The sequence below is a fragment of the Panicum hallii genome, chromosome 8 (assembly GCF_002211085.1).
Source record: "Panicum hallii strain FIL2 chromosome 8, PHallii_v3.1, whole genome shotgun sequence".
NCBI classification, from domain to species: domain Eukaryota; kingdom Viridiplantae; phylum Streptophyta; class Magnoliopsida; order Poales; family Poaceae; genus Panicum; species Panicum hallii.
In genome coordinates, this window is record NC_038049.1 from 1,907,701 (window position 1) to 1,927,445 (window position 19,745).

The window sequence follows — 19,745 nt, forward strand, 5'->3', positions numbered from 1 at the left end:
CACTAAGCCTTATTCATTGGCAGCCAGTGTATCAGAAACCATTCATCCATTGCCAGCCAGTGCAACAGAGGCCTTACCGGGTCAGATTGTCGAGGATGGCGACAGCCAAGCCACAATTATCATCATCCCTGTCCCAGATGACCACATCATTGTAGAAACACTCCCCAGCAACCGCACGAGGCTACAACTCGTAGAATATTTTGGTTAGAGTTTCCACAACATGATTCAGGAATTGAATTAGAGGAAATGCAAAATTACTGTGCAAAAGGCTGGGCGGCGTCCATATCAGCGGTGGACAGAGGCTGCGGGAAAGCTCCGCCTTCTCCAGCTTGGGCGACGGCAGAGGCCGCTGTGGGCGCCGTGTACCCTTTGCTGCTTTGCTTCAGCATTGTTTCAAAGTGGCCTAATATAGAAAATCACTTTCTTTCAACAGTCAACCACTGTTTTGTACAGTACTACGCACAGATGTACAATGCCAAACTCTAGGATAGGATAACACAAAACTGTTGATAGAATACTTCTGAAAGGCAACTATTTTGCTTGTGGCAACAAAGCCATCCACCAAGACAGAATGGAAACAGACCATAGATAAAAGCATTCTATGTTTTAGACAAGACACTACAGTTATAAAAAGAAGCAGTTACCTATGTTGCACCGATTCCGACACGGGGATTCGCTGTTTTCCCAAAAATAGCGACACGATGATACGACAACACATATAATCACCACACAGCAAATTGTTGAAGTAGCAAACATACAGCAAATAGAAAAGAAAAGGGACGGAAAACAAAAATTGAGAAGTGAATGGAATGGCCCAGCCCAACATAAGCCTGATGCGGGGAAGGGAGAAACCCTAGCAAGGGGCAGGGAGATGCGGGGGGAGGGGAAATCACCTGATGCGAAGGAGGAGGTGGCCGCAGGAGCACCAGCGGAGGAGATGCGAAGGAGGAGGTGGCCGCAGGAACACCAGCGGAGAAGAAGCTGCTGGTGTCGTCGAAGGAGAAGACCGGCAGGCCGCGGCGGCGGCACTCTCCCGCTCGATCGCGCGGAGTCGAGCGGAGCGAGATGAGGGACGGGGGGGTGCTGCGGGCCTGCGGGGCCTCCGATCAATCTGGTGGAAGATGGTTAGCGTGGAGATGTATGACTTGCGGCTCACCGATTTGTTCCCAGTTCCCACCCCTCAAAAAGTGGCATCGTTGTTCTACCCATATATTTCTATTCATATATTGGCACTGCTTATGTTGTTATTCTTATATGCTTGCCAGCGGAATTTATCTGCTTACGTTGTTGTTCTGATCATTGTTTTCGCTGTCGGAGATCATTGAAAAGAATCATATGGTTGAAATTATCAAGGTTTGTACTGTGGGTTTAGTTCTCCTGTACACATCATTTCTGAACTTTTGCAGGATGCAAAAATACATCTCACAATCGTATTCCTCTGAATTAACTGACAGCAATATGGAAAATTATCAACATATCATCTTTGTTCTGGACAGATAGATAATGAAGCATTACAAAGAAAACTAAGACACATTAGGCACAAATTAATTCTTTGAACAAAATATCGTTAGAAAACAGTAAAAGAATGGTTACTTCAACAATAAAAAAACTATCTACATCCTTTCATGACATAATTAAAGTCATGCTACCTCTAATTGCGCAATGGAATGTTTGAAAATGTAAATCTACAAGACAAGGGGAAATTGTTGCGCTATTTAAGTGTTTTTTATCTACAACAAAATGTCAATGATGTCACCTACAAAAATATTACTACAGTGTGGTAAAAAAATATCCACCAAAGAATTGTTAATCTTTTCAGCTAAATGTTTCCCTATTTCGTCAATTAACTAGTTTTGTACATCATCTGCGAAAGCCTTAAAAATAAAATCCCTGAATCTCTTGCAGTATTGCTTCGGGTCAACGGCCGATATGGAGTTGGGATCATATTGCATGGATTTGTAAGCATGCTCGAGCTTCTTACTAATATCATAATCTTGTAGGATGTCAATGATTCCAAAGAATAACACGACATCCAGGAATTCGCCTGTGGGCTCACCAAGGAACGGAGATTCACTATCAGGATTCTTCGCGACGTTCTCCACCCTTGAGGGCATGCCAATTCCTAGTTTTAATGGTGTTTTCCTGCATAAATCACGAGTGGTATATATGTTAGTCCCGAGAGGTCAATATCAGGGTGAATGTGATGCTTAAAGTCGATGTAGTAAGCAAGCTATGTTGAAATTAAATAGAGAGGAACTGTCATGTGCTACTTCTCTTGACAATTAAGGCTTCTCAGTTGGAAATTGAAAGGACCGGTGTGATATGTTAGATACTTCTTATCTCTTCACCATAAACAATATATTGTGTATGCTGAGGTGGAAAATCTCATCATATTTTTGTTTAGGTCTGAATCATGTTGAATTATATTTTACTGGTACCAGTCCGATACAACCATTCTTTCGTATGACAATAATTCACTAGGGGTCAAAATATGTCCAATGTAAATTGTATTTGATTTTTAAGCTACCTATTTTCGTCAGAGTCTTCAGCGGTAGTATTAGACGTTCCGTCATCAGTATTGCTGCTGTCTGTAACCATAAAAGAGAGTCTTCAGTCTCCTAACTACAAATATATCTACAACACTTTTGCAACCGCAACTATGTGAAAGAATGTATCATGCATGTGGCTTATCTTTGTCTCTATCCTTGAAGTGAATACCAACCAAAAGACTATAATCCATGATCCTCTCCAGCTCCAGTAGTTCACAATCTTTGTCCACTTGCCTGTAAAGAGATACAAATCATTAGAGCAAGGTCATCAGTACTGTGTTTTGCGCAAAAGAAAGGAGAATAGTTTAGTTTCCTAATTCAGCTATGCTTTACAAACATTTTTATTAAGAACTTCTTATTCGACAGATTGGCACATCCAAACACACTTTTAAGAAATTAATTTTACTAAAACGTACTAATTGGAGAAAGGGAAACATCCTATACAATTTTGCAAATGGAATGTATACCTGCAGAATTCTTGAAACCAAGTTCCTTCCAGACGGAAAATGAAATTAAGATCAAGATCCTTCAACGTGGTATGCTCACTAATTTGATCAATGGGTTTGTCTGTCATGCGACCATGTGAAGATCCTTTCAAATCAAAACGCCTATGGATTGCATAGTTGGAGCAGAAAAGATTTCCCATTATAACAAACCGGACCTGTATTTCATGGTTACAAAATATATATTGAACGACTCTCATGTATCAAATTTAAATTTGTGAATATAGCATTCTAACCTTCTTCTGAATAGCTCCGGTAAGTTTAACACAGTGCAAACCAAAGAATTTAGTTAGTAGAGTATGTTCAAAAGCACGGACATGTTTATAATAGGCTGGAAGCATCCTAAGCAGTACCTGTTCACATAGAAAACATAAATTCAATATAGTAATAACTTAAAAGTTAATCTAAGGTTTGAGTGGGTTAATTAACTTACTTTAACTTCTGATTTCTTCATTGTTTTGATCATGTACTTGTCATCATTTGTGAGGTAAAAAAAACTTCCGCTTTTCCCCGGTGATGAAAGTTCCCTGAGTGCCTCATCGCCGCAAATGGAGAGCATGTAATCAGCAGGGTCGACATCAAAGAGCTTGCGCAAAGTCCTGCAGCAAAGTACAGAAGAACAAATTACTTAGATCTACATTGTAGACAGGAAGCAGTAATAATATGATCAAATCAATTATTACCACATGAAAGGAAAAAAGATAGCATCATCAAAGTTAATATAGTCCATAAATCATAAAACCTGAAAACCAGGGGGCAGTAGTCCTTCCACCGAAAATCTCCTGATTGGTGAGGAGGAGTATGCTTTGATCCTTCAGGAGGGAATCTTGTCCACACCTTCTCTTTCGGATCAAATGCTGATGATTTAAGATCCAGCGAAGTTGGCGCTGACTGCCTCCCAACAGCATGCCTGTGCTCCGATGCAAAATTGATTATTTGATCATGAATGGCAACTTCAAACGAATGAGATTCAGAAGAGGAACAGCGTATCAGAAAAGTATGTATACCTAATACCAAGCTGCAGGTTGAGCATGAGCTCATAGTTCCTGTGCCCCTTGGATATGGTCTCCCCCTGCTTCTTCCCCGGCCTCGGCGGCGTGCGCATGCACGACGACGTCCGCAAGCACGACCTGTCCGTCCGCGTCTCCTCGCTCTCAGCAGCAGTAGCCTCGGCCTGCAGGCTGTCCATGTCCAAGGACGCGCTGCTCATCCTCCTGCTCACGCTCGACATCCTCCCGTGGTCCGCGCTAACCTTGGGCGGCCGCCACACCGGCTTCTTCTGCACGGCCTCCACCCCGGGCCACGTCAGTATCTTGTGCGACGGCATCAGCGACGCCTTCTTCCCCTCGCACCCCTCGAGCTCCTGGAGCAGCGCCGTGATCGGCTCGCACGGCTCACGGGGCACGGGCACCGCGGGGCCGCCGGACGGCGGGTAGTAGACGCCGTCGGCGTGCACCGCGCCGGACTCCTCGCACCACATGCCGATGTACATCCCGCCGTCGGCCCACCGGAACGTGCCCTGGCCCTTGGGCTTGGCGTCCTCCCACGCGCCGTCGTACCTGTCGCCGTCCGCCCAGATCACGGTGCCGCACCCGTGCATGTCGCCGGCCCTCCACGTGCCGATGTACTCGTGGCCCTGGCGCCAGATGTAGCGGCCGTGGCCGTCCTGCAGGCCGTCGCGCCAGTGGCCGTCGTACACGTCCCCGTTGGCGTACGCCTGCGTGCCGCGGCCGTGGCGGAGGTTGCTGGCCCAGAGCCCCGCGAAGGTGTCCCCGAACTCGCCGATGTAGGTGCCGTGGCCGTGCATGTAGCCGCCGGCGAAGTCGCCCTCGTAGGTGGCGCCGGACGTCCACGAGAACTTGCCGCGCCCGGACGCGCGGCCGCGGCGCCACGAGCCCTCGTACATGCTGCCGTCGGTCCAGAGGAACTTGCCGGCGCCGTGCGGGAGGTCCCCACGCAGGTCCCCCTGGTAGAAGTCCCCGCTGGGTAGCAGCTGCTCGGCGTGGGTGGGCTCGCCGAGCGCGGCGTCGGCGTCGTCGCCGGCGTCCGAGTCGTTGCCGCCCTCGTTGCTGGTGTCGCTCTCCTCGCCGTCCTCGTGGTACTGGTAGATGGTGTTGGACGCCGAGGAGTTGACGGAGAGGAGGCAGGGCGTGGCGGCGTCGGCGGCGCCGTCGACGCTCCCCGGGGCGGGCACGACTGTGCCGACGCGGCGGATGGTCTGGAGCTTGCGGATGCTCGCCTCCCACAGCCGGCTCGCCGGGGCGGGGAGCTGGCTCATCTTCCTCGCCGACGATGACGTCGCCATGTTGGTCGAAGAATGCGGCGAGAGGTCAACACGACCGGGGCGGAGCGAGCATGTGGTGCATGGTGGTCGCTGTCGTTTTTTGGCTTGGATTACGAGTCGCTCGCTGCGCCCGAGGACATGAGCTCTCGCTGGTCGAAGGCTGGGAGGACTTGTCGGGGTGGGAGCCGACGAGAGGAGAGCTCGGGGGCGCAATGTTCGGAGGGAGGCGGACGCGGGATTTGTAGCAAGTAAAATGCATAGTCGGTTCTTAAAATTTGTTCGACTCTATCACTTAAATTTGTTCTCAAATTATGAATATATAAATTAGTCTCGGATATTATTTAGGTTTATATACTTTTGAAATGCAGATTCTGCTCTCTAAACTTGATTTCAAGTGTCATTTAGATCCTATACACTTCAAATGCAGTGTCATCTCAATTAAATTGATAAAACTTTTTTAATAGATATACATCAGCTATAGTCAAATAAAATTAATTTAACTAAAGAATATATAGGATATTGATAAGTATGAATCCAAAAAATTTGATCATATTTTAATTTGGAATGAATATCTTAATTTGATAGTAAACATGATGGTTGGCCTTTATATTTGAAGATCATCCAAACTTAAATAATATTTAACTGCTCTTGCCAAGTAGCAGCGATTTGTGAATACCGTGAAATACCAAACAAAATACTAGGAGAAACTAAAGGGGTAACAAAACGAGTTAGAAAATAAGGCAATAAAAATAATTATAGGTTTGAAAGCATATTTTATCATATCATGCTTTATTTGTGAGATGACACTGCATTTGAAGAATACATGTACCCGTATGACATCCGAAGCCAAGTTCAATGGATCACATCTGCATTTTAAAAGTACATGGACCCAAATAACACTCGAAGCTAAGTTTAGAGAGTCGGATCTGCAATTTGAGAATATAGGGATCTAAGTGATACAGTCGGACAAGTTTAAGGACCGTCCATGCATTTTACTGGTTTCCATTTATCTCGCGCGTGAACAGGCGTGGTTGCATCGCAGAAGTTCCCCTGCCGTTGCTGACGTGTCTCGGGCTGCGTGCAATGCATGTATTGAAACTAAAAAATCTCTATTTCGTAAATTAATTATTCTAATCAAATTTTTTATTACATCATAGCGATCCTTGCTAAGATCTTCAAAAGTAGATCACACTTGCCTACATTTAAAAGATAATTTTTTAAATATTTTTTCTCGAACATTTTTCTTTGTTTTAGAATATTTATTTTGTTTTTGGAATATTTTGTTTTATCTTCAGAACAATCTTTCTTATGAAGAACATATTTACATCTTCTTAGCAACAGTATTTTTAAAATATTGTTGTATGTTCTAGAATAATTTTTATTCTATTTTTAGAACTCTCTGTGCATGCACACACAGAGCGCACAGGCCATCGGTGGCCTTCTGCGACGACCGCCACTGCAGTCTCGCAGGCTGTAAATAGATGCCCCCGGCGGACGCAGCGCCTCGGCCGTTGAGGCGTTCTGCTACTTACTGTTCTACGGTCTTCTTCCTGCTACTATTCCTGGGATGAAATGCAAAGCCATTTCCCTCTCTCCAAGCTTTTCCAGGCCAACACAATGTACCTGAAAGCTGGAAAAGCCAACAGGTCAAAATGGCAGTAGCGATGCTTACTCGAATTGGTTCTTGCGGACATGATGACAACCGGTGAATTTTCAATTCTTTCCATGGCACAGCAAAGGCATCAGTTTGCTGTCCCAAGACCAGCAGCTAGCTAGCTAGTTTACCAGAGCTGTGACTGTGAGCACCCCCCAGCATTGCCTCCTCAATCTCCTCGCCCTTCCCCTCCTGCTCCAGCAGCCGCAGCGCCCTCGCCGCTGCCTCCGTAGTGCTCATGCATCCCTTCTTCACCACTAGCTCCGACTCGAACATTCGCCGTCGCCGGAGAGGACTGGATGGAAAGTCTGGTCCACTGGTCAGTTGCTGGAAACTGCTGTCCTTTCGAACCTACAGGCCTACAGCCCACGTCCTGGTCCATTAGGCCGTCCTAAGCTTTAATACATTTAGCAGGCCTCACAACAATGGGGAGCAAGTTTAGCGGGCCTGGGCCCAATGTTTGGAACCGCATCCGGAATGCATGGGTTTTGTCATAATTTCTCAGCAGGCTCATGAAAAATGGTTTAACATTATAGGAAAAATAATAATAATAATGCACTGCAACATCTGCATATTGCCATTGTAGTGTAACACATGTGAATCAACACAAGGATGTGATTAAACCGATTTAATTAAACACCATCAGCCTAGTTAAAGCCAATATGGATCAAGCAATTTTCTCCCTTTGGCACCATGCTCTTGTTGGAAGATGATGTCCTTTTCTTGCTATCCTTCCTCAATATGACATTATTCAATCCAAGAGCTCATTGTGTCTTTGTGTTTGTCATACACATTGTTGACAAAGCCATTAACATTTGTAGATGACTTCTTGTGATTGGATTTTTCAAGTTGTCTCATTGTAGATAGTATATTTACAAGCTAGCACCAAGGAAAGTAAGTGGCGTGCTTAATAATGACATATCCCACACAATTGCAACAGTGTTTCTCAGATATGTACAAGCCTAACTCGTTGGAGTATCAGCGCATTCTTGGTTAGCATCGCCGTACCGGTATCAACCTTCTTTACAAAGGTGATGGTGTGCAGCATGCTCATACTAGCCCAAGTCCATCTCATATGCATTAGGTTGCACAAACCAGAAGATAGAAAAAAAGAAAGAAAGAAAGAAAGTAGAAACGGTACTTAATTAGCTAGCTACCAGCAAGTTCATCGACAAGGGACTGCTGAAGTGATGGCCCTTGCAAAAGATGAGAATCACAACCATGGAGAGCAAGAGCAAGGTCGTTGTAGCCACTTCCTCGTGGTGGCCTACGGCATCCAAGGCCACATCAACCCTGCTCGTACTCTCGCCCGTCGCCTTGCTCGGATCGGTGGCTGCACCGCCACCCTCTCGGTTTCCGCCTCCGGCCACCGCCGCATGTTCCCGTCCCACGGAAACTCCTGTGACGAGGAGGTCAGTGACGGGCTCATCTCCTACATCCCCTTCTCTGATGGCAAAGATGACGGGAGCTGGCCCACGGACTCAGAAGATAGGGCACGACGCCGGGAAGCAAACTTCCGGAGCCTCTCAGCTGTAGTCGACCGCCTGGCAGCCAGCGGCCGGCCAGTCACTTGCATGCTCTGCACCCTGAGCATGCCGGTAGTGGGCGAGGTAGCTCGTGAGCATAGGCTTCCGATCTCCGTCTACTGGATCCAACCTGCAACCGTTCTTGCCACTTACTACCACTATTTCCACGGGCACGGCGAGCTCGTCGGCCAGCATGGCAGCAGCAGCAGCTCAACACAAGATCAGGTAACTCTTCCAGGCCTACACCCTCTTAGAATCAGTGACATGCCAAGTTTTTTCACTGAGAAGACGCCGAGCGAACTGTCTAAGATGCTCCTCCAAGCATTCCGTGAACTGTTTGAGCAGATAGAACAAGAGAAGCTAATTGTTCTAGTGAACACATTCGATGCGCTAGAAGATGTAGCCCTAAAAGCGATCCAACCATACATGGATGTGTTTGCCGTAGGGCCAGCAGTTCCTCCTCCTCTTGGTGCACTACCACAGCACAAAGATGCAAGTGAAGCAGCACAGATCCATCTCTTCAAGCACGATGAGAAAAATTGCATGGAGTGGCTCGATGCACAGCTCGAGAGATCTGTTGTCTACCTGTCCTTTGGGAGCTTGCTGGCGTACACCAAACGGCAAGCAGAAGAGATCTTGCACGGCCTGCAGAGTCATGGGCAACCCTACCTGTGGGTGGTGCGCAAAGAGGGGCGTGCCGAAGAGGTGGATTCTTGCTTGAGGGAGGCCAAGGCAGACAGCAAGGGGATGGTTGTGGAGTGGTGTGACCAGCAGAAGGTGCTATCTCACCCATCAGTAGGTTGCTTTGTCACTCACTGTGGCTGGAACTCAACATTGGAGGCCGTAGTGTCTGGTGTGCCGATGCTGGCTGTGCCAAGTTGGTCAGACCAGCCGATGAACGCATACTTGGTAGAGGAGGAGTGGAGGGTGGGTGTTAGGGCGGAGCGCGACGCCGAGGGGGTCCTAACAAGAGATGAGCTTGCAAGTCGTTTGGAATTGTTAATGGGTGGTAGTGAAAGATCAGGGCAGATAAGGGCGAATGCGCAGAGTCTGAAGGAGAGAGCACAGGAGGCAGTAGCTACACATGGGCCACTGGAAAGAAGCCTTCGGAGCTTTATTAGTAAGAGCATGGAAAATCTAGACCAATCGAGAAAATAGGTCAGCTAACAGCATCTCCAAATTGATACAAATAAGATATGGCATAGTCTTGGCAACAAACAACAAAACTTTTTTTTAGAGAAAAGGTGTCTTGGCAACAAAACTTGCTCCAGAGAATATAATCGTCACAGTTGCTCTGTTTTCATCATATGGATATGACCAGCAGATGTTCTTCTGCACTTTCACCAAAAGCAAAAATACAAAAATAGGTCTCGGTTTTATTCAAACTCTTGCTATGGTTTGCGTTATTTTCTATGTACCACAGTTGTGAATTGGGTTATAATCATGGCATGTCAGGCTTTGCACACATATGGTTTGCACAATTCTCGGTCAAATTTAGACTTTTCAACCAAAATCTATCTAAGAATCAAAATCTATCTAACCAAAACCATGTCTAATTATTGCCTGAACAAATTCCAAGTTCATGAGTCCATCTTCCAGCTAATAATTTGGCTAGATTGCTTTTGTGGTAGGAACTGCAGTACAAGAACAAAAGAGGTCGTTGTCATGAACGGACCAGCAGGTTCAGTTTTCTATCATGGCTTTATTGATTCTGACATGGTATTGCTTTGACAAAGTCGCGAAGGTTTCTCTCAGCAGAGCCGCCTACACCTGCTGCTGCCTGCGCTACCTCTTTCAAGGCCTTCGCCTTCTCCCTTATCGCCATTGCTTTCGCACCTTCACCCATGACCAACTCAACACACCTTGCCAGCTCTGTTCCCATCAAAACACCATCACCGCTGCGCTCTGCTTTGATGCCAACCTCCCACTCCTCCTCAATGAAGAGTACATTCGTTGGCTGGTCGAACATGTTCGGCACGCCGACTATCGGCACGCCGGACACCATGGCCTCCATCGTCGAGTTCCACCCGCAGTGCGAGACGAAGCACCCAACCGCCGGGTGCGATAGAACCTCCAACTGGTTGCACCAATCCACCACCATGCCCTGGCTTTGGGTGCTCTTCTCCAAGCTGCCACTTTCATCATCGTCGTCCGCGATCCCGTCCCTGCGCACGACCAGCAAGTACGGCCTCCCACACTGCCGCAACCCTCCAACGATCTCGTCCATCTGGTGCTTGGTGTACTTTGATAGGCTCCCAAACGACACGTACACCACGGACTTCTCCGGGTGAGCCTGGAGCCACCCCATGTACCTCTTCTTGTCGGCGCTGTCATGCTTGAACAAGTGGATCCGCGCCTCCGTTGAGCTCCCAACCATGGGGGCAACGGTGAACACTTCCACGTGCCGCTTCATCTCCGCGAGCGCGTCCGGCTCCAGCTCGTCGAGTGTGGCCACGAGCACCTTAGGCTGCCACTGGCCCATGTACTGGAAGAACTCCTGGAACACCTCGCTGAAGGCCTTGGCGCTCTCGCTGCCGGACATGTCGGTCAGGTAGGACGGGAGGTTGCTTATCTGGAGAGGACGGCTCAGCCCCGGCAGGCGCAACTCGTGCGCAGGGTCGGCGGCGTGGGCGGCGACGAGCTCGCTGTAGCCGTGGACGAAGTAGTGGTAGTTGATGGCGAGAAGCGTTGCCGTCTGGATCCAGTAAACGGCGACGGGGATGTCAAGCTCCCGCGCGACGTCGACCACCGGGAGGGACACCACCGTGCACATGATGCACGTCACGGGCCGCCCGCTGCCGGCGAGGCGGGCGGCGGCGGCGGAGAGGCTCGCGGAGGTCGCGCGGCGCCTCACCGCCCTGTCGGCGGCGTCCCTGGGCATGGAGCCGTCGTCGACGCCGTCGGAGTAGGGGACGTACGAGATGACGCCGTCGGTGGTGGTGGCCTCCGCCGCGTCGGCGTCCGGCGAAGGGAACATGCAGCGATAGGTGGCGGCCGGCACGGAGAGCGTGACCGAGATGGGGCCGCCGTCGACGCCGCCGAGCCGCGCGAGGCGGTGGGCGAGGACGCGCCCCGGGTTGATGTGGCTCTGGAAGCCGTAGCTCACGAGCAGGAAATGGTGGCGGATCTTGCGCTGGTGGCGGCCCTCATCGTCGGCCATGGAGAGCTTCAGAAGAACTTGAGGAGATTGATGGCGAATGATGTTAGAACTTCAGAATTGAAGAAGGCGAAGATCGATCGTGTCGTGTGTGCGGGGATGGTCGATCGATGGCCGTGGGATATATATCAGGAGTCCGACGACGTGCGATTGGTGGTGAAGCCGTGCTCGATCAGTCACAGCAGTGACTGACGACCTGTGACCTTAGCTGCTCAATGATAGGTTCATCATCATTATTGGATATCCCTCGTGTGGACAGACAGCCACTGATTTACTTGTGACGTTAGCAGTGACGTCTGAGATATGCTGATCTTCAAAGTAGCACTAGTACTTGTGACGTTACTTTGACCGAGGAAGGAAAAATGACTAAAAGGACATTGCCTGACCCGGCGGCCGGCACCTTTCAAAGTTCAAACCCACGTGTGCAAAAAAGTCAAATGAGTGTCTGTTTATCCATGGCCGATAAAAGTCAAAAGTCAAAAATGCAGGTGCAGCAGCTCACGAGACGACTCATCTGCACGCGTCGTTTTTTACTCTGACAGCACCAATTCGCTTGCCACTGTGTTGACGATTCTATTTGAATGCCTCTCGGTTTGCTTTTTCAGCGCACAGGAGCTGCCTCACTGATCAGGAGGTAGAGAAAGAGGGCTCGCTGATCAGGAGGTAGAGAGAGAGGGCTCCGCCAGCACAGGCCTGTCGCTTTGGCTCACTTCGCACGAAACAATCCTGTCGTGCTGAAAGAGGCACATGTCACGTCAATGCCTTATTGGCGCGAGCGTGGCAAGTGCATATGTGCTGCTATTAATTACACTGGCATGGAAGGGCTAAAAGTAGAAAAAATCCATTAATGTACCTTAAAAATCTTAATTTTCTACACTCGGTTATGTTCTTATTATTATTATTATTATTATTCCAGACTAGCAAATTACCCCTGTCTTAGTATGGACGAAAGTCATACATATATTTAGCACACTATAAAACTTCATGTTATTTTGTAAAGAGTAAATTGCACTCCAGGTCCCAAACTTGTACAGTGGATCCTAAACTTTTAAAATATACATTTAGATCCCCAAACTACGTAAAGGGATCCATCCCGACACGCGGGCTCCCAATGCCGATGTGGCATGCCACGTGAGGCCTCGTTGATAAACATATACAAAATAACCCCTGCATAGTTCCATCTTCTCTTATCAGCTCCTTCCTACATCTCTCTCTCTCTCTCCCTCCGGACCTGCGTGGCGTGAGGCTCGCTGGCCTGCGCCAGCATCATGGTGCTCATGGCGACGGCGGCGCGGATGGTGCTGACCTCAACCAGCAGCCAGGGCACCTTGCTCCCGCCTAGCTCGCAGTCCGCCTGCAAGAGCGTGAGCGACCTCTCCCCAGCCACGCGAGCTCCGTGTGTGCCAGCACACGCGACAGCAGCCGCCTCCGCGCGCTGGCCCCAGCAGTGCCGCCAACCCAGACGACGACAACGGGCGTGGCCTCCATGAATGCGACCTCCCCTCCTACTAGCATGGCGGCAGCGGCCTACGCAGGACCGGATGGGCGCGGGCGGGTGCGCCACAACCGTGCGGAGCCGTGGTTGCCTCGGGCCGGCGCTCCCTACCGTGGACTGCCGGCGGCGAGGCGGATGATGGCGGGGCGGAGCGGCCTACACCCGCCAGCGGCGGCGGCCTGTGCGGGATCGGACGGGCACAGGCAGGTGCTCCAGCACCGCGCGGGGCCGCGGCAGCATTAGGCCTACAATCGTCTCTCCCCAGCGCCATTCCCCTCCCTATCCCTCTTCCCCCTTCTCTCTTCTTCTCTTAGCCCGAGCAGAGCTGAGCTCCCTCCGCTGCCGGCTGCAATACGCTGGCCACACCCCCTCCCTCTCCGATTCCCTCCGCGATAGCCTCCCCCACCTCATCCTCCTCCACCTTCCCCGCCAGCTTCTCCACCAGTTCCGACCATTTCCCGATCGGAATCGCCTCCGCCCCGGCCGGTTACCACTGAAATCCGTCGGAGCCCCAAGCCGCATGCCGACGAACCTCCTCCGCCCTTCCTCCGCTCGAGCCGAGCTCACGGTGAGCACCGTGCCACCACCCTCGTCCTCCCCGGCCCTTTTTCTCCACTGCCCCTCACGCCGCCGCGGCCGACTCACCGCCACTGCTCCACCCGTCACGGGCTGCCTGCGCGCGGCCCTGCATCGAGCCCGTGCACCCCACGGTTGCGCCATCCACGAGCACTACAGCTCCGGCAGCATATGAGATGAACCTGGATGGCAAAGGAGAGAGATAGGAGAGGGGGTGGGTGGGAGGCAGGCTTCAGGAGGGAGGCCGAGGCCGCTGGCCGTCCATGGTGGTGGCCGGAGGAGGACTGAGGTGTAGACGAAAGGACATGGAGGAAAGGATAGAGAGGGTGTAGATTGAAGGATGACAAAAATCTAGCAGAGTTTTTTTGCAAATGTTTGCCATCGTGGCGCTACATGGCATTCCACGTCAACTTTGGATGGTCGCATGGCACGTTTGGGATCTAGGATGGACCACTTCATACAGTTTAGAAATCCAAATGGACGATTTGAGAGTTTAGGAACCTATGTGAAACCGCGGGACAAGTTTGGAGACTTGCAGTGCAATTTACTCTTTTGTGAAAGTGTAATATATTGTACATCATATTTTTATCAATATTTTGTGGATAATAAAAGAATAATAATTATAGTTTAGTTTTACATGGTGATTAATAAATTGAGATCTGCCTTCCTTCTATTAATTATAATCTTCTAAAGAAAAAAATTACAGTAATCAAATGAAAATACAAAATAAGAGCTATGTGATGTTTGCTACTTGGGCTGAGCAAGGGGGCCACACCTATTTTTAATATAAATAAAAGAGGAGATCTTTCTTCATCGACAGATACGTGCCCTCGTTGGCTAATCCACCTATGAAAAGTGTCGCTTAAACGAGATCGATAGAGTGTGCGTATCTTTGGTCGCACGCGCCCTCTGATGAACGGTCCGCGGCAATGCCATCTTCTTCGTTGTGCCCGGTACCGGCACTCCTTCGTTAATTAAACTGGAGTTCTATAATTCCACTGCAGATGCATGGTTTTGGTCGAGGTGGGATAAACGACACCATCGGAGGCGGTTGAGCCTGAACTCACATTTTAATAAATGATGAATCCTCTCAATAAAGTGCTGATAATCGATGACGGATTAAAACCAAAATATAGCTATGTTGCCTTCGTCCACGGTAACACACAGGGGCATATTTTCTAATATAAATAAAGAATAAGTTTGAGTGTGAATATAAAAATTACTTAACGAAAGAGGATGCCTGGTTGATTCGCATAAAAGGTTAGGGGTTTATCTGAAAACATGACCAAGAAGCATGTTGATTTACGTAAAATACAGGGAGCTTCGTAAAAACGCTACCGAAACGAGAATTGGATGACAGGTTTATTTTTTAAAAAATTTAGGGGTGTTACTGAAACATATCCGGAACGTGGCAGTTGACTACTTTGACCGGCAGGTTTTTTCTCGCTTTTGCGCTGGTTCAGCGTTTTGGAAAGTTGTTTTCTTCGGTTTTGCATAGTTTTCTCCAGCTATGCATTGACATATGAAAGGAACACTATTGGCTTTAGAAATATAATATGTAGATAGAGATGAACTGTTTTAAAATGAAAAAAGGAATTGGATTTGAACGAGAGTCCAGAGACAAGCATCGAGAATTAAACATTTAATTGTTTGAATGCCAGCATAATTGAGATTAATTTGATTAATCTGCCTAACTAAGATTGATTGCTGGATCACACCAATTATGTTTTATTCTAATTTTTGTTCTCCGATCCTTTGTAAGGGTTGGTGATCGTTGTAAAAATCTCACTTCGCTAGCGCAACTATCTTATCCAAAAGAAAATGAAATACAAAAGTTTCAAAATGTTTGATCTATTCAGTCAATGTTTCCAAAAATATTTTTTTTTGCATTTACATTATCTATCCCGTATAGAAATAAGGATTTGTGGACACGTTCCCTAGATTAGCTTTGACCTCATATAGTAGCTAATTGAAGTATCTAGTATGTTGTAACATCCTAAATTTTGAATTAGAAACCCTAAATAAAATTTTCCTAGATTCTTGCAGGATCCATAAGATTTTTATTAAATTCCTTTCAATTTTAGAAGATTTTAGAATATTTATCGTGAATTAACAATAATTCGCTTAGGCATAAAAATAAATATAATAAAAATATGCCTGGTGCATTTTCATGCCGCATTGTATTGTCTTATTGCTTGTCTACCATTTGAATTTAAATCAGATTTAAATTTAAATCTATTTGAGTGCATCTTTTTTTCTCTCTCTCCCTTTAGCCCGGCCCAATTGTCTCTCTTTCTCCCTTTCTTTTCTTTTTCTCCTGCGCGGCCCAGCCGGCCCAACCTCCTTCCGCTTCCTTCCTCCCGCGCGGCCCAGCCCAGCCGGCCGCTCCGCCCCTTCCTTTCCCGACCTAGCGGCCCAACCCGACGCCCCTCTCTTCTCCCCTTCCTCTCTCTCACCGCCAGGCGGGCCCCGCCCGTCGGGCTCATCCCCTGCCTCGAGCCAGGCTCGGGTTCGATCCCGAGTCCGACCGAGGCACGACGCGCCCCGCTGCCCTAGGCATGCACGCCAAGGATCCTGGCCCTAGTCCCTATTTAAGGCGCCGCCCCGCGCCGCTGGATCCCATCGAAGCCGCAGCCCCCGCCGCCGCCCCTCGCCTCGCAACCCTAGCCCGCGTCGCCACCTTCGCCGCCCGAGCTCGACCACCTCGTCACCCCCACCGTTCTGCCACCTCTCCCCGACGGCAAGCCGCCGCCAAAGCTCCGCATTGTGGTACAGAGCATCGCGGGCCCTTTCCCCTCTTTTATAAATTGTTTTTTGAGGGGTACTTTTATAAATAGTTGAAAGGTGTAAAATAGATCCTTTCTTTTCGACTTTTTTTAAAAAAGGGATAAAAAAATTAAATTTGAAAAAGGGGTACCGTTTTGAAAATTTTTGAAAAATGGGTGCCTCCCGCCCGATCAACGGGCGGGAGGCGTGGGGCCGGCGACCTCCTGCCCATCCAACGGGCGGGAGGTCCGAAAATTTTTCCCAGGCCCCTCCCGAGAGCCTCTTCACGAATAAAAAAGTTTCTTATTCGCGAAGAGGCCCCTGAGGCATCCCGCCCGCCCGTTGGGCGGGAAGTTCTCATTTTTTTATTTTAAGTTCGAATTCTTGTTTTATATACTATTTTAAATTCATACTTTTTTCAAATACAAGATTTATTCACCATACTCTTTTGTATACATATAAAATATTAATTCAATTTTACAAAGAAGATTACTGTATCTAAAACTCGTATGAAGATTGTTAAACGATAATGTTTTGCAACGTAGAATCCCAATATTACGATAGTACGATACATCAACCCATTAAAAATAAAATAGTATCATACAAAAACAGTTTAAATATATAGAGTCCACCGAATCAGGAGTATCTACCTCGCCTGTCCCGGACCTCGCGCTCTCTTCGTCCTCCCCCCTGGTTCTAGGCCGTCGGCGTATGTGGCCCTCCGAGTACGTGAATGCATCTGGAGCACGGTGAGGACGAGGCGGAGGAGGTGCTAGCGTGAACGGGTCATCCTGGGACTGTGCAGCTGGAGCGTCATATGTCTAGGAGTGACCAATGATGTCAGGCCCGGCGCCGCCGTCCACCAACTCCGACCAAGTGACGGAGCCGCCCTCCCTGTCGTCCCGGTCCGGCACATCGAATAGACCACCGTGTGCAGAAGCTCCCATCGACCATGCATGCTGAGTATAGCCCTGAGAGTACGGAGCAGCTGTCGTCGAACCCGACGGGAGAGACGATCCTGGAGCATAGGCGCCAAATGTCCGAGGCTCCATTCTTGCAGGAGGAGGTCCCATTGCCGTCGAGTGCATGATTATAAAAATAAAAGAAATTAGTCATGTAAATCAAAGTTGATCGAAATGGCAATTACAAGGGACTTACAGCTCGAACTAGCGGCAGTACCACTGGACGCTGCGTGCGGTGCTGCAGAGGTCGACGAGCCAGCTGTGTACACGTGGGCGGACGCATGAGATGAACTGGAGGCCCCCACGTTGTCTCTGCCGCGACACGCCAGTGCACGTAACGCTCACGTCAAGTTGTCTTGAAGCTTACGAAAGCTGTCTTTGTACTGTGCGTCCGGTACACGTACTCCATGTTCAAGCAACATGATCTGAGATGTAGCTTCGACCTTCGCGCAGTTGATCAGATCGATCTGCATACGTAATGGGAAGCAGAGTAATATTGTTATCAATTTTTTTATAAAAAAAGAGTTAATAATTGAAGTTGCGAAAGACGTACCACGCCATGCTGCGCCTGATCACGGTACAAGGGATACGTGTCCGAGATGGTCGGCTGGTGCTGATGCTCTGCGTCATCAATACGTGAAAGAGTGACGTACGGACGCGTGCGAGTCAGGTACCAGCGGAGCTAGGCGCCGTAAGACGCCTCCGTATGTGGCTGTGGCTCGTCCCACACATTGTTTGGTGCATCTAGCCACCCTCCTACGTACTCCTGCAGCTTGACAACCCAGTTGACCTCGTTGGCATGATATCCCCGGCGCGAATATCTGTTGCAAACATTTGAAAGACAACATTATTTCATGATAACGATTATATAATTAATACAAAATGAGTTATCACAAACTTACTCGTGTACGCTACGCGGCACGGCCTGGAATGCTCGAGGTAGGAGAGGAAAGTGCTGTCGTCGCCCGAACTGCCTCATCACTCGCTCGACGCAGTACGGCTCCACGACAATATCGAATACTAGGTTCGCCTTTGTGAGCCAGTATGCCTCGTCACGCATGCATAGGGAGGACAACCCATGCAGCGCACTTGTCTGGATAGCCGCAGCGATGTACGGGGTCCAGATGACATCCTGTGGCCGCATCCGATCAAATTCGGACACGAACTGCGGGTATGCTTTTCGGACCTGCTGATGTGCCCAGCTCATCTGCAAAATTACACAACTACGTCGGTACTTTGCATATACAGAAACATACAACAGTAAATTAAAGAGTTTACCCGTCGATCGGTCCAAAGCGAACCCATCGTGGGGCTATCCTCGTACCACATCCCATACATCTCGGGCGGATAAGGCTCCTCGCTGATTAGGGGGCGTGCTATGGCGAATCGCTCGTACGACCATAGCTGCAATAGAAGTGGACAGCCTGTGATGACGGCGGTCCTCTCCGTCTTGAAACAGGCCTGGCAAAGGCCTCGGTACATGGCAGCAAGCACTGCCGATCCCCAGCTCCACCCAGGTACCTGGCCCGGCTCCGCATCCGCAATCGCGCGCGCGTACTGGATGAGAACGTTGTCCACATAATTACCGCTAGAGTTGCAGAAAAGAGTCCACCCGAACAACCACAACAGATATGCCTCCAGGCAGCGCGACACCTCGTACTGCCCCGCCAGAGGGTGGAGATTCTGAGCCTGAAATATATTTTCTTCAATGCTTAGAGGTAGTCACATATGAATCAATTAAATTAATTAAAAATAATTGTACGTACCCTATATTGTATTACCCAACCCTTGGCGGGGCCGGACGCGTCAGGTACATCCACAAAATGTGGCGGGTTCACTGGAGCAAAGCGCTCCTGAAGCTCCGCCCTCCAGGTAGGTGGCACAACAACCGGGCCAACAGCTTCACCTGCAATGGGAAGCCTGAGCAGGTACGACATGTCCTGCAACGTGGGGGCCATCTCCCCGCACGGCAAGTGGAACGTGTGCGTCTCCGGACGCCACCTGTCCGCCAACGCCGCAAGTAGAGAGCGGTCCAACTGCATCCGCTTCTTGGCGCCGCCATCTTGGCCGTCGCCGGCCTGAAACATACGTGCGAGTGGAGCAAACCAGCCTCACGTAACCAGTATATTTTGCATTGTGGTTACAATTGTCGTACAAGCTATACATTCATTCCGTAAAAAAATACAAAGTATCACCTGTCAAGCTAGCGGTCGTCCAGGTGCAACAACTCCTTTGCTACACGAAGGCGCAACTCGTGAAGCTGCTGCCCCTCC

At 49.1% G+C, this 19,745-nt stretch overlaps 3 protein-coding genes across 3 annotated transcripts; 1 reads left to right on the forward strand and 2 right to left on the reverse strand.

The window, feature by feature from the left end:
• Positions 1–1,847: 1,847 nt before the first annotated feature.
• Positions 1,848–5,348, reverse strand: LOC112902573 (phosphatidylinositol 4-phosphate 5-kinase 6-like). Its single transcript, XM_025971694.1, has 8 exons — positions 4,060–5,348; positions 3,795–3,962; positions 3,486–3,651; positions 3,289–3,405; positions 3,017–3,210; positions 2,692–2,783; positions 2,528–2,582; positions 1,848–2,142 (listed from the first exon to the last, which is right to left on the reverse strand). Exons 1-8 carry the CDS (start codon positions 5,328–5,330, stop codon positions 1,848–1,850), a joined length of 2,358 nt encoding a protein of 785 aa, XP_025827479.1. The 5' UTR covers positions 5,331–5,348.
• Positions 5,349–8,102: 2,754 nt separating this feature from the next.
• On the forward strand, positions 8,103–9,769 carry LOC112901874 (cyanidin 3-O-rutinoside 5-O-glucosyltransferase-like). Its single transcript, XM_025970737.1, has one exon. The coding sequence runs from the start codon at positions 8,181–8,183 to the stop codon at positions 9,672–9,674; it is 1,494 nt and encodes a 497-aa protein (XP_025826522.1). The 5' UTR covers positions 8,103–8,180; the 3' UTR covers positions 9,675–9,769.
• Positions 9,770–9,890: 121 nt separating this feature from the next.
• Positions 9,891–11,877, reverse strand: LOC112901875 (cyanidin 3-O-rutinoside 5-O-glucosyltransferase-like). The gene has a single exon (XM_025970738.1). The coding sequence runs from the start codon at positions 11,674–11,676 to the stop codon at positions 10,219–10,221; it is 1,458 nt and encodes a 485-aa protein (XP_025826523.1). The 5' UTR covers positions 11,677–11,877; the 3' UTR covers positions 9,891–10,218.
• Positions 11,878–19,745: the final 7,868 nt, after the last annotated feature.